Source organism: Bipolaris sorokiniana, assembly GCF_000338995.1.
Source record: "Bipolaris sorokiniana ND90Pr unplaced genomic scaffold COCSAscaffold_10, whole genome shotgun sequence".
Classification (NCBI taxonomy): Eukaryota; Fungi; Ascomycota; class Dothideomycetes; order Pleosporales; family Pleosporaceae; genus Bipolaris; species Bipolaris sorokiniana.
In genome coordinates, this window is record NW_006911904.1 from 1,232,595 (window position 1) to 1,246,450 (window position 13,856).

General features: G+C 49.3%; 6 protein-coding genes across 6 annotated transcripts; 3 read left to right on the forward strand and 3 right to left on the reverse strand.

The window, feature by feature from the left end:
- Nucleotides 1-1,380: 1,380 nt before the first annotated feature.
- COCSADRAFT_173112 (uncharacterized protein) lies at nucleotides 1,381-2,627 on the forward strand (the record flags this gene model as incomplete). The annotated part of the gene is made up of 2 exons (XM_007703802.1): nucleotides 1,381-1,449; nucleotides 1,536-2,627. The coding sequence occupies 2 exons, from the start codon at nucleotides 1,381-1,383 to the stop codon at nucleotides 2,625-2,627; spliced, it is 1,161 nt and encodes a 386-aa protein (XP_007701992.1).
- A 125-nt stretch (nucleotides 2,628-2,752) lies between these two features.
- COCSADRAFT_343051 (uncharacterized protein) lies at nucleotides 2,753-3,918 on the reverse strand (the record flags this gene model as incomplete). The annotated part of the gene is made up of 4 exons (XM_007703803.1): nucleotides 2,753-3,315; nucleotides 3,387-3,612; nucleotides 3,664-3,686; nucleotides 3,750-3,918. The coding sequence occupies 4 exons, from the start codon at nucleotides 3,916-3,918 to the stop codon at nucleotides 2,879-2,881; spliced, it is 855 nt and encodes a 284-aa protein (XP_007701993.1). The 3' UTR covers nucleotides 2,753-2,878.
- A 1,566-nt stretch (nucleotides 3,919-5,484) lies between these two features.
- COCSADRAFT_38551 (uncharacterized protein) lies at nucleotides 5,485-6,815 on the reverse strand. The gene has a single exon (XM_007703453.1). It carries the CDS (start codon nucleotides 6,711-6,713, stop codon nucleotides 5,586-5,588), a length of 1,128 nt encoding a protein of 375 aa, XP_007701643.1. The 5' UTR covers nucleotides 6,714-6,815; the 3' UTR covers nucleotides 5,485-5,585.
- A 1,488-nt stretch (nucleotides 6,816-8,303) lies between these two features.
- Nucleotides 8,304-8,637, forward strand: COCSADRAFT_223312 (uncharacterized protein). The gene has a single exon (XM_007703804.1). The coding sequence runs from the start codon at nucleotides 8,362-8,364 to the stop codon at nucleotides 8,578-8,580; it is 219 nt and encodes a 72-aa protein (XP_007701994.1). The 5' UTR covers nucleotides 8,304-8,361; the 3' UTR covers nucleotides 8,581-8,637.
- A 727-nt stretch (nucleotides 8,638-9,364) lies between these two features.
- On the forward strand, nucleotides 9,365-10,748 carry COCSADRAFT_146707 (uncharacterized protein; the record flags this gene model as incomplete). Its single annotated transcript, XM_007703805.1, has 2 exons — nucleotides 9,365-9,757; nucleotides 9,825-10,748. The coding sequence occupies exons 1-2, from the start codon at nucleotides 9,686-9,688 to the stop codon at nucleotides 10,746-10,748; spliced, it is 996 nt and encodes a 331-aa protein (XP_007701995.1). The 5' UTR covers nucleotides 9,365-9,685.
- A 123-nt stretch (nucleotides 10,749-10,871) lies between these two features.
- On the reverse strand, nucleotides 10,872-13,304 carry COCSADRAFT_94488 (glycoside hydrolase family 94 protein; the record flags this gene model as incomplete). The annotated part of the gene is made up of 1 exon (XM_007703806.1): nucleotides 10,872-13,304. The coding sequence occupies one exon, from the start codon at nucleotides 13,302-13,304 to the stop codon at nucleotides 10,872-10,874; it is 2,433 nt and encodes an 810-aa protein (XP_007701996.1).
- Nucleotides 13,305-13,856: the final 552 nt, after the last annotated feature.

Below are 13,856 nucleotides of genomic sequence, written 5' to 3' on the forward strand. Positions count from 1 at the left end.
CAGGCAGTGTTTGGTATCGCCAGAAGTTGCGAGGCATTTAACTCAGAGGATGTCAACTGACTTAACTTTATACTACGGACACTTAATGTGTTGCACTCCGCACCAGACTTGTAAGCCAATCAGGGGAGCAGGGCCGGTATTGTGATGACACCCAGAAATTTATCCAAGACCCCTGTTGCTGGTTCGGGGTAAAACATGCATCACGTGCACAACATTATTAAGAGATATTGGAACTGCTTGGTTCCCGAATACGTTCTCTGATCGCCTTAAGACATCTAGCAAAATATGCCTCCACAAATCAGGCGGTCCAGAACAAGTCTATCTTGCGCCGCGATGGCGGCAAAATACAAGCATACGTAAGTTGGCCCAATCAACTCCACTGCTCGATTTTGTAGGGAGGAACATTGGTTAATAGCAGAAGCCTTTGTCTGCAGCGAACATCTGGAAGATGATAACTAAATAAAGAAATTTGACTAGAAATCAGACATGAGAGCATAGGCGATCTCGGTCGTAGATGTTGATGACACTACTGTATATGCAGTATTCATGATGAGGATCACTTTCTTTGCAGATCACCAGCGATCCGGCAAATTTCAGGGTCTTTGGGAGCTTAGCATGTTCGAAATCAAGCTTTTTCTGCAACTGTGAAACGCAATTCATATGCCTTCAGCCTTCTTTGGATGGTAAGTCTGTCACAATCTGCTTACGTCAGATTGATGCCCATGATTTCGACTCACTGCATGCTTTATGTATCACTTGTCCATAGTTCCCATCAACCTGCCGCGTCGCGTTCGCCTTCCATGCCAATTTCCTATCGAACCAACTATGGCACTCTTCGGTCGTTCAAGTCAGCAGAAGATGCCAGCTTTTTATGGGAGTTAATAACAACCAACAGGTGTTAGATTGTTATCGGTTTAGCCCTTGAACCTATCCGCAGGCAACTTCTACCTAAAACCCTACAGTTTAGATGTTGGCTTATGCGAATTAGTAGGTATAGCACTCTAAGCCTTCTCAAGAACACATATGAGTATCCAATCTGTATCAGCCGATCAGATAGTGTTTTTTGAATTCTCGAAAAAGACCACGGAATTCTACAAAAAAAGTCAAAATAATGATTGCAGATGGTGTTGGCATTATATTGTCGTAGGAGTCGATACATTGTATTAGCAAATGACGAAGAGCATCTTGTGTACATGGTAAAACCAGTGGTGCACGTGATGCATGAGCCCCATTACCTAAGCAAAGCTACCACCTCGAGCTACAAGCGGTCAGACTCTTTATAGTCAACACTTCCCTTCAAGCCTACATCTCGAACATCTATTGAGCTCAAGAGATATCTAATTTCTCATATCCCATGTTCGCTAACGACGGCTGCACGCAATGCCACTCCGAAAATCACATTCAAAATCTCGATTTGGCTGCTTGCCTTGCAAAAAAAGACACATCAAGGTACCGTTACACCTCATGAGTGAAAAATAAATCACTCCGTTTCTTTGCAAACGCTTTAAGTTGCATAAACTTATTTTGATATTCAGTGTGGAGAAGAGTCACCCTCATGCAATAACTGCACCAATCGCCGTGTGCAATGCGTTTACAAATCTCCGCATACCGCGGACGAAGTCTCTTCTAGAAGCAGTATTTCGATGAGCGGAAGTGAAACCCTTTTTGGAGAACCGAATGTAGCACGTACGCCCATTACTGTCACACGAGCCCAGGAATTACATTTGATGGCTCACTACATCACGTCGACGTCTGAGACGATGTCACATGGCAAGGAAGATATACACGTTTGGCAGCAGATTATACCCGATGAGGCGATTCATCATGAGTTCCTTCTTAACGGCATCTTAGCGCTATCTTCCCTTCATTACGCCTGGAAATTTCCAGATTCGAAGCTTGTTTACAGCGAGATCGCCATGAATTACCACGCCTCTGCGTTGAAAGGATTCAGAGACGCGTTGAACTGCATTACCGATGAGAACAGATGCGCCCTGTTCGCTTTCTCTGTTATTCTGAACGTACTGGCTCTCGCTTTCCCCAACATTTGTCCAACATCCGAGCAGTCTTCTCGCGAGGACAGCGTTGTGATCTTGATTGAGCTTCTTCAAGGTTTGCAATTCATCATACGTGGCCCTGAAGATTTCAGGATACATCTTGAAAAGTACGCGCCATTATGGGCTCGATTTGTCAATCCTGTTCCTCCTCCTAAGCCTGCCGATGAAGTTGCCACCGCACTGGCGAGACTTCGGGAGAGGACAAATAGTATTCAAAGCTCCATCGAAGCTGAGCGACACAGGTCCTATCTTTCGGGAATCGAAAGTTTGGAAGCAATCTTCGGACAAATGAACCAAGATTCAACTTATCTTGGTCAAATCATTGGATGGCCAACAACAGTTGGTCCGACGCTACTAGACCTTTTCAAGCAGGAAGACCCTATGGCACAACTGATTTTTATCCACTACGGCGCCTTGCTGCTCTACACTCGCGACCGATGGTGGGGCAGAAACACTGGAGTTCGCCTGATCGAGAGTCTTTCACGATCCGTCTCCAACAGGCATCCAGACTGGGCGGACCTGATGCAATGGGCCAACACTGCTGCAGTGTTAGTTCAGGAAGATCAAAATTAAATTGATAAATCACAACAACCATCGCAGAGACCGACTCGAGTGCATAACATGCGGTCTGGACATGCTTATATCAAATTTTTGGGTATCGCTTCACGTACTAATACATATGCAACATCTACTCTACAAGATTATGTATTCCGGCCACATCAAGGTTCTTCGTCTGTCAAATACTGAGTCTGAGGCATATTCTTATTCTCTTCTGGAATGCAACCCGATTTTGGTCTCGATCCGGCCGTTCTCAGTCAATACTTCTAACAAAGGTCGTATACTTCCACACCACGACGCACGGCGACCCCCTTTTCGCCTTTCAGCAACCCCGTGATCTCACTAGGATGTATCCATGCCAGAATTGCCATAGTAATCCACATGAGGGTCGAATCAAAGATGTAAAGAAATGCTTCATGGGAGATCAGATAACCGTCATTACCCTGCGCATACTCAATCAGGCGAAAAACCGATCGCACAAGAATGAGCATGCTAGCTGCATAAAGAGAATAAAGCTGCATCTCCCACGGTATAGATCCCGAGAGGTTTCGGGTTGTAGGGTTCTTTACCATTCGAGAGTGCCAAAGCACACTCGTCACCATGAAGCAGCCGAAGAAGAGAATTTGAACTACAAGACCGCCGATGATGATGTTTTCGCCGGTATGAAGTGCGCTGATTGTGCCGCTCGCCATTATGCCGCCGCCTGTCGACCATGGTGGTTAGCCTGTTTTCTTTTTTCGTGACAGCACTCGTCGAAGTGCGTATACAACGTACCAGCACCCTGCATCAAGAATGAAATGACATCTCCTACGACAAATATCTTTGTGAGCCATCGCTTGGGGATGATCGAGTGGTGTTCGCCGTCGGTAACAAGGACTATGCGACCGAGCATCATATATATGCTTGCGGCATACAGGGCGGGAGCGACAAGAAGTAGGATGGTGGAAGCGGAGTATGCGCCGACTGTCCATTTGGGGGATTCGGCAGCGGACATCGCTCTCTGTTGGCACAATTTTAGCACTTCATCAGGAGCGCTCTAATAGATACCTACTGCTATGTAGCCAGCAAATTGGACTGTTACACATTAGCTATTGGTTACAAATACCATGAGACGTAATTCTCGCTAAGATGACTTACAGAAGCCGCCGATGACAAACGGTATGAGTATCCACGTCCGTGTGCGGACCATTTGGTACAAATGTAATCCTGATATAAGAATAAAGAGAATGACGAAGATGACAGCCGCAGCCATGGAAGGGTTGTAGCGATACAGCTTGAAGTCGATCGTTCCTCCATTGTCGGTCATTGCGTCGGTGATTTTTTATTTTATTTATAATCTGGGTAGGTACGCTGTAATTAAGAAATCGAATTATAACAGTTTCAACGTGTTCTTCGCCGATGAGGTCGAAAGCGATAGCGGAATGAGAGTAGAAAAGAAACCGCAACACTGAAAAGCTTCCGGAAAAGTTGTATGAAGTTCAAATCTCGACCAGGTCATCTCGATATATAAGTATGAGAGACCGCATACATGACCGGTCAAGTATACGTATACGCGTATGCGTATTCGTTTCTATCCGTACGTACTACTGAAATAGTAGTTGTCAAAACTACGATCTAGCCTGCAGCCCCGCTCCACAAATGACATTTTTTTGTCCCAAAAAGATATAGCAGCTACATGAATCCTTCTTAATTGTGGGTCCACAGTGGGTGCTTGGTTCAGGAGCGTATTCTTCGTATACTAGGCTCAATTAGGTTTAGATCACGCGTGGGGGCCGCTCCATATAGGGGGCCGGGTACAGCACCGCCACGGACTGACGAACACCACTGCGCCTTTGCATGAGGCGCGACACTTTGATGCTCGGTGCAGCACATACTGATGAAGCTACTGAAGAAGAAGTTTGGGACGAGAACATGTCAACGAAAAAAAGTTGCAAAAGTCCTAAGAAAGCGTCATCGGTTTCATTGGCTTCATCGCACCGCAGCCAGGAGGCACATCTTAGCGGCTACCGGTCCCAAACATTCACACATGCACAGCCATGCCGTAGTGCTTGATATTCCAGAAAATTATCGAACCCCTCTTGGGGATCAAGCCGTTCTTCAAAGCTTGACATGCAATTCTGTAAGGCGCTGAACCCTGCTATCGCGGAACCCAAATGGCCGGACACCTCAGGCAAGCGAAAGGGCTAGTTTCTTAGCGTTCTACCACTTGCTTAACTTAACACGCAGCTGCACCTTTGCACGTAAGATCTAACTTTCTAAAAATCTAGACATCTATTAGACTTGTATAGCACAATATTTTGAATATTTTACATATGTTTGAACGTTGTTATTGTGCTGATATCTAGCGTCCAAAGTGGCTACTTTTGGTGGTGGTTCAGTTCTGCGAGAGTCCTTCTCGAGGACCAACCTTGCTAACTATGTATCAAGGGAGATATAAGTGGGGCGTCGGCTGGCGTACGGAGACAGGCTCAAGGTCTCATTCATGCCATGTACCTGGGAAATGCACGTGCGATGTTGGACGCCAATCAGCTGTCGTAGTATAATCGAACCGTCGTATTGGCCGTTTTTATGTACCAATTGCTACGCACACCTAACGACACAATCTCCAAACTGACATACACATTATGGTCCTGGTAAGTGTTCGTAATATCACACCTAATACCCGGGTCAGCATCCTGGAACGACAGTGACCCTCCAGCTTTCGATGAAGATACTACTTACTTCGCCGCTACTACTTTAAAGGGGGTTATCAAAGTTCCTAAAGTGGAGCCGTCCTTCTCTAAAACACTCCTATCTCAACACCGACCTTTACTGGAAAGATATCAAGCAGCTAAGCATCACGACTTCACCAAGAATCATCAGGGACGTTTTTAGATGGATATAGATAAATTGACATATGTACAAATTGCGTGGGCTGCGACCATGATGCGTTTCCAACAGCAGTATAAACAAGTATAGACATGAAAGAGTTATTTAACCACGGACAAGGGTAAGGCTGTAGGCGGAGAGGATCTCGTTGACAGGCTGGAAGTAGGTGGTTCCGCCACGGGTGCAGTCACCAGATCCTCCGGAGGTGACACCCTGGGCCTGAGCACCAGAGTAGAAAGAACCGCCAGAGTCACCGGGCTCAGCGCAGACGTTGGTCTGGGTGAGGCCAGTGACACGGCCCTCAGCGTAGCTGACGCTGGCGCCAAGGGAGCGGATGGTACCGCAGAAGACACCAGTGGTGGAGCCGGAGCGGCAGACGCTGGCACCGACAGCGGAAGCAGTGCTGCCAGAGACAGGGAGAGTACCACCGTTGTAGTTGTTGATCCTGCCTTGGTAGGTGTTTCCGCTGCTAGCGCGGATGAAAGCGTAGTCGTTTCCGGGGAAGGAGGAGCCAGAGAAGGTTCCAACGTTAGCACCACCGCTGGTGGTGGCAGCATTGCCGGCACGACCGCAGTGGCCGGCAGAGACGAAACCAGTGGTGACGGAGAAACCGACAGAGCATCGGCCGCCTCCAATGTAGTAGGCATCGCCACCGCGGAGAGTGGCAAAGGTAGTGGGCATTTCCTCAACGGTGCGGATCTCGTAGTCAGCCTCAGTCAGGCCAACCTTCTTGGCGAGCTCCTCAGCCTTAGCGGTACCGCTAGCAATGGCCTCGAAGACAAGCTTGTTGGAGGCAACGTCAACATAGTAGGAGGCGATTCCGCCGGCAGCCTCCTCTGAGCGCTTGCCAGCAGCTTGCTCGATGTCGAGGGCGTCGATGGCCTTCTGAGCCTCTTGGAGCTTCTCGAGGGGAGTGTCAACGACCAAGGCGGTGGCACCAGCAGCAGTGACCTCGGAGGTCAAGGCCTCGTCAGTGACGGCGACCTTGATCTCGCCGTCGACGAGCCAGGCACCACCGAAGGCGCTGCCAGCCTTTGCGCGGAGCTGCTCAATGACCTCGGTGGCCTGGATCTCGCGGGCAACGCGGACACGAGCCGCGTCGGCATCAAGGCCCAAGTCGCGCTTCATGGCAGCCAGGATCTCGGGGTGGAGGTCGTTGGCGGCGGCGGTAGGGGCACCATAGACGATGGGCAGGAAGACTGCGAGAGCAGCGAGGAATTTGGTGAGCTCCATGGTCAGGATTGTGGAAGTAACACACAAGAGTCAAGTATCGATGTTGTGAAGTGGATGGTTGTAGAAGACTTGTCTTGTTATCCTGATGAAGTATCGACATTGGACAGGAACACAGCTTCATATTTATACATACTCGACCTCTTACCGTTGTCCCTTGCATCATGATCTACCAGTGTCAGTCCTAGATAGAGCACAAGGTTGCATTGGCCGCTACGAGATGCCTCCTTCCTCATCGGCAACAAGATGTTTCCTACACGCTGCAACAGTATCGGAAAGGCAGTCCTCAAAAGGAACTTCACAAGACATTTCGCTACCATGTTACACCACAAAAGGCATTTGACAAGACATTCGCCTACACAGCGGCTCCACAAATGGCACTTGACAAGGCAACTCGCCTTAGGGTATTATTAAGTGCCGATGCGGCTGATCTTAACAGGAAAGTCAACAAAACGCATGAACCTCCTACCACGCTACCCCAGTATCCAAACAGGAAGGAGAGGTAGAGATATGATAGAGATGCAGTAGTAACATATCGGTTAGGCTGTGTCATGTGGCAGCGTTATGCCATTAGCCCCGAATGGACACAATCGCAGACTAGAAAACGCCATACACACCTCTCGAATTTACCTTCCCGATTAAACGCATGTCCGATTGCCAAGTCCCGAGCCCTTTATCGCTTGCAATATCGACAAAGCGCCTAGTAGATAGCAGCACCGACATGGGCGTGCGTGATTGGCTGACCCCCACCCACCTCGCAGTGCCGATCGCTTGCACGTTTCCCCTCTTGGTGAAACTTGAGACTACAGCCGAACGTCAGAACGTCAGATCCCTGATTGTTATTAAGATTAGAAGGGCAATGAAGCGTTGGCGGGTAGACTAAGCAGTAAAGCTGTATGTATGTTTGAATTGGCGATGTGGAGACCAAGCATATTCAGGATTGCTGGTAATGCTGTCAAATTGTCGCCATGGGCGACTATACTCGTTAACTATCTTGTATACGACGATCATTACCAGCTTAGTCATTAGCTAAGAAACCTGTCTTTGCTGGCTGCGAGTAATCGGTGATTACAATGCTGTTGGTTTAATGGCGTGATGGTCGACAAGTTAATTAAAGTAAGCACAGCTCTACCAGTACGAGTTGCTGGCAAAATCTATGGCCATGTGTAATACAACAGGCGTACACAGACCAATTGGAATGACGAGGAAAAATGGACAGGGCGATCAAGGGTAAGAGTAAGCGGGGCGGAGTATTGCGATCGCAAGGAGCAGGGGGGGCTGGATGGAGCAATTACCCATAGCCCTGTCCGGTATCTGTGCACGCATCCTGCACGTGCTTGATCGCGATGCCACAAACTCTTATACGAACCTCTAATGTTCATTCCTGTATTCGGCCTGTTTTTTCCCTAGGATGACATACTCGGATTAAGATACTTGTGGTGTTGGGGAACCAAAAAAATAGAGCATCATGGCTTTGGCTAAGACGACGCCCGGAGATGTGTGAACCGACCCTATTCCATCCGACATCCTCGTGATCAAGCCTAGCAAACGCCTGCTTAAGTAGTACTAGCTCCCAAATGCTTAATGGTGCCCCACTATGGAGTAAGGGTAGCCTTGAGCTGCGCTGATCACATGCGGTTTACCGTCGAAAATGGTTGCCTGGTTCTTGACGTCGTCGTTATCACAAGCTCTCTTGCACTTACCAGGTACACACTTGGCATTTCTTTCGGAATGGTCTATTAAGGCAGTTGAGATGCTGACTTTGCTTCTCATGGTGCTCACTCCAATATATATCAGGTACCCAGCCGCGTCCTTGCATAGTTATACGATAGCGACGTCACGTCGGAGAATTGTATGTGAGCTGTACTGAGGGGAAAGACTCGCAACCACGACTGAACCCGCTTTGTCTTGAGACTGTTCAGTAACGACTTGATACTGCACAATAAAACAGAATGAAAGCCTTGTGCCAGGCACACCCAAGGACCTCAGTTTGTAAGGTAACTGAAGTACGTTCGCTTTGGTTGACCCAAGATTGTTTTGGCAGTGTACTGTGTAGACTGGGTCGCCGCTGTTGGCGGCCCTATGATATGTTTTGGCGGGCTACCTTCTGAGCCTGGTAGTGCACTACGTAAAACAAATGGCCATGGTTGGGGTTTGAGTTCGTTCTGGCCGGTGTAGAAGGAGTCTGGAAGAGGGCCCTGTAGATGGAGTCGCCATAGTCTATCCTTGATTTGTAGTGGCAATTGAGCCAAGGTAAAGATCATCGCGGTTGATCTGCGGATTTGTTTTGGAAGGTGCAGTCTAGGCCTTCCGACACTCTATGTTGTCGGCTGACTGTATCCAGACCTGCGTACTAACAGTCCGTGAGCGACACTGAAGAGAGGATAGGAAATCTTTAGCTACAAATCACTTTGTCAATTCACTGGTAACTATATCTGCTGGTTGCTCCACCAGAGAACATAGCAAGCCACCAGCTTATCTGCCGAACCCTCTAGGCCAAGTCTTGGTAACCAATTGTCCGGTGCCTTTGCTGCAGCCAAAACCCAACACCTTATCACGGCAATGGACTTCGCTTCTTCAAGGACATGTTTGAAACCAACCCCAATTGTATGCTATCACCGAGTGTCGTCCGCACCTTTAGGCGCCCAGTCGGTGTCCGGCCCCTTCAGTTACAATATACATGGATTCTTCCAACACCTCTAACAACAACATTCATTTACATAATGAAATTACAAGGAACACCACAGGAAGCCATCGAGAAAGTCCACTAAAAAAACAGTTTCAGACGGCGCGAAGACGTGATTCAAAAGCCAAGAAATGCCCAGAATTGAAATTGTTCCGAACTCGGAAGGTCCCCTTCCGACGCTTCGAGCCGCACCCTCTATCCCGGAAATCTTTCTCTCATTTGCATCCGCAACGACACGGCATCCTTCATCTCCGGAAAGCACCCCATTCTCCAATCGCTAGACGCCAAAATGTCATCTCTCCTTGATGGCTTTCCGACTAAGGCACCGTCTGCACCTACACAAAAACTCGGATATGCAGACGTATGCCCAACCTCCCTTTTCCCACGTCAACCACGACAGCAGTAAACCGGAATGACGCAACCTACAGGTCGCTGTAACAGCAACAGCAAAGGAGTTTGCTGGATTCTATCGTGGCAAGCAATACCATGAACCCGACTTCGACGCTGTCCTGGACCGCGCTCTAGCCGCTGGAGTCGAGAAAGTAATGTTGACAGGCATGTATGCCGCTGACGTGCCCATCAACATTGCCATCGCCCGCAAGCGGCCAAAGCAATGCAAAGTCACTATTGGTGTCCATCCGTACCATGCGGTTGAGGCAGACGAGGGTGGCGAGGAATACTACGCGTCGGTTTCCGAAACCATTTCCCGGATTATGGAGCAAGAGCCGCACGTCCTGGCCGCTTTTGGAGAACTAGGGCTCGACTACGATAAGCTAGCTGCCGCCCCTAAAGATGTGCAGATCCGCGTGTTCAAGCGCCAGCTCGATATGATTGTGGCTGCGGGATGGAAACTACCCTTGTTTCTACATTGTCGCGCTGCCTTTGAAGATTTCATCTCTATCCTCGAGTCGTACTGGGAGGAGCTCCCCCTACGCTCCGGCTTGGTGCATTCGTTTGTGGGGACTACGCAGCAGATGCAAAAGCTCGTTAGCATGGGCTTGCATGTCAGTATCAACAATTTTGCGTTCCGGGATAGAGATAGTCTGGAGATGATTCGGGATGTGCCGCTTGAGAAGCTGCAGATTGAGACGGATGCGCCGTGGGGTGAGATTCAGGCGTCGAGTGAGGTTGCGAAGGCTTACTTGCAGAATGCGACAAAGTGGGCTTGGGGGAGCAAGAAGAAGGATAAGTTTAGTTTGGGGGATATGGTCAAGGAGCGGAATGAGAGTTGTAGTATGGAGAAGGTGGCGTTTGTGGTGGCTGGGCTGAAGGGATTGAGCGTTGAGGAGGTGGCTGAGAGTGCGTGGGATAATAGTATAACCATGTTCTTCTTGCAACCAATGGGTGCGTGAGTAAGACATGGCTATGAACAAAACATGATTAATCTTATCCCACTTGATGTCCAAACTTTTGTCATTCATAAAACGTAATCTAGTCAACTCATCTAAAAAAAAGTATGGATCCCTCAAATGCTTCTACTTGGTTCCATTCGTCCCATTCGCCCCATGGCCATTTGTCAAAACCCCATGCTTCTTTTTGTTCGCCCTCGGCACATCAGCCTGTACCGTGTACGTCCGTCCCTTTTCCACATTCCTAATAACATTACCCGCAATCTGCTCCCCATCAACCGTCACCTTCACACTGTCCACACTCCCCCTCCTAATCTGCACATTAAACACAGCACCCCTAAACTGCCTCCTAACATTCATCTCGTCCCAATCACTCGGAAACTTGGGATCAATCTTCAATCCCTCCTTGACACCCCGCAAGCCACACAACCCCTCAATGACGCATCGATACGCCCAGCTCACAGTTCCCGTGTTGAACAACTGACTCGAGCGCCCCGCCGTACGATCCAGATGCTTAATCCCGTACCCACCACGGTAGTAATTGGGGATGAAAATAGGAAGCTGACCACGACGAATCAAATCTTCTTCGTCAGGTCCCGGAATCATAGCTCGCAGCGTGCTATACGCGCGATCAACGTCGCCAATGGTATACAGTGCCCAAGCGTAGAAGGCAGCAGCGTGGTTATACACCGATCCGTTCTCACCCTGTCCCGGGTACTTTTGCGTTACACGGCCGACATCTTCGCGCATAGCCGTGAACGGCGGACCGAACATGACGACGCCGTACGGCGTAGTAAGCTGCTCGTCAATCTGCGGTAGCATCTTTGCAATCTGCTCCTCTGACGCCGCACCCCCGAGAATCGACCAGGCCTGGGGGTTCAACCAGATGCGGCCTTCCTTGTCATCTTTAATACCAAACGTAACATTGTCATCTGTAATACCGCGCGCGTACCAATCGCCGTCCCAGAGATGCTCGTTTGCAGACTGATTGACTTTCTCGGCGCCAGCGCGGTATTTCTTTGCGATGTCGGGTTTGTCGGCGTCTTCGCAGATTTGCGCCCACAGGTTCACGGCGTAGGCGGTTGCGACGGTGAGCCAGCCCGAGACGCCGATGCCTTTGGGTCCGACCATGTTCATGGGGTCACACCAGTCGCCTTGGGCGATGTAGGAGAGACCGCGGTCGTCGCGGGCGTTGGAGGAGAGGAGCCAGTCCATTGCGCGGCTGAAGCGTTCGAAAACGGTGTATGTATCGCCGTACATGCTGTTGACTTTTTCGTCCAGGATAGTGTAGTCTCCTGTCTCGTTCAGGTAGATTTCGAGAGCGATTGGAAGCCAGACGCAGTGATCGGTGTGAGGGATCTGGTTGATGTATTTGAGGACTGCGCCCTTGGCTAGCAGGATGCCATCTGGCATAGAGCCGTTCTTTTCTTGTTGGCCAACTGCTGTCAGAATTGCTTTCCGGGCTACTTCGGGCTTGATGAAGCTCATGCCCATGTTGTCTTGTAGATAATTTCGCGTTTGCGGGTCGGTTGTGAGACGGTTCACATCGCCGTGGTAGTATAGCTGCCGTGGCAGCCAGTTGTTGACCAAGTTGTCAAGATCTTTGTCTGGGGTCTCCAAACAAATGCAGCCGCTACCTCGCTGAATGTAGTCTTCGTAGTCTTTGGTGGCTTGGGCGAATGCAATCTTACTGAGATACGTCTTGCGCATCTCGAGGATCTCAGCTTCATCGTATGCAGGACCAAAAAGGAATCGATAGTCTTTGCTTTCGTTTTCCTTGAGTTGAGCTCGATACTGCACTGCCGCGGTTGGCGTTTCGTAACGAGCATCGCTTTTTGAAAGTTCCGGCTCCATTATCGATGATGGCGATTGTAGTCCTCCCTCACCCTCGAAAGACTCCTGTCTGGCTTCCCATGCTACTGGTACTGTTTCACAAAGGAAATACGTCTTGTCCTTGAGATATTTTGTCTTGGGGTAATCTTCGGCTTTCTGGTATGGCGTTTTACAACTACCAACAATACCTCCAACACTTTCATCCCATTGTGCTTCTTGGTTCATCCAGGACATGTATCCAAGAGGAAAGTAAGGATAAATACTTAGTTTCCGGTCACGACCGGAGATATTGGTGACTTTGATACTCCATAGCTCAGCAACGTGATCTGTAGGAAGAAGAAACGTCATCTCGACGCGAACACCAAGTTTCTCGACAGTCCATTTGATGTCACTCTTGCCAACATTGAAAACGAATCGATCTGGCTTTGCCCTTACTGGCTCATATGGAGCCGAAAAGAGATCGCCAGTCTCTTCGTCTTTGATGTAAACGAAGCGGCCTGGATGATGTGCGTAGTAATTTTGCTCGGGTTGCATAAACGTCTTTGCTTCGAGGTTTGGTGCATAGGCGTATTTGGCGGGTTCAGGTTGCATGTACTGGGCGGTCGCGAATCCACGACAAGTCACCTGTATCATCATACGCTGATTCCAAAGAAATGCACCGGCTTTGGGCATCTCGGTTGGACTGGTGAGCTCATATCGCTCGCCATTCTCCGTTGGTCGTAACATGGCTGAAGGGGCAGGCATGAGTGGTATCTATAGCGTTCACGGTATTCTTTTGGTACCGTAAAGGGCTGGTTGGTTATATAAGATCTAAGTGCCGGTATGGCGTAGGAGGCATAGCTTACTGTGTTTTAGTGATACAGCAGAATACAAGTGGATTGCGGGTGCGATGCAGGACGAGAATGCGCAACAGCCACAACGCCCTTAGCTTTGCAGCCAGTTCAGTCTACGGTACGAGAATGAGACTTTGGTGCTGGTCAACTGGGACCATCAAAGAGCGAACACAGCTCGTCAGTACTCTTTTAGTACGACAGAAATGAACGCAAGCTCGAGCAGACCTCGAAAGCAGAACCCCGGCCAGCGTGTACAGGGAACAAAAGGTAGTGAGGGATTTTCAGGGAACATTCACCGGTCATGGCCACTTCATATACACAGGCCTCAGCAGCACAGTGAGCCGCACGGCGTGGGGCTAAGCGAATGGCGGTGTGGGGTTCAGCCTGAAAGGTTTGGGATGGAGGCACGGGGACGGTTACACGGTCCGGAACGCCTTTGCTGGCC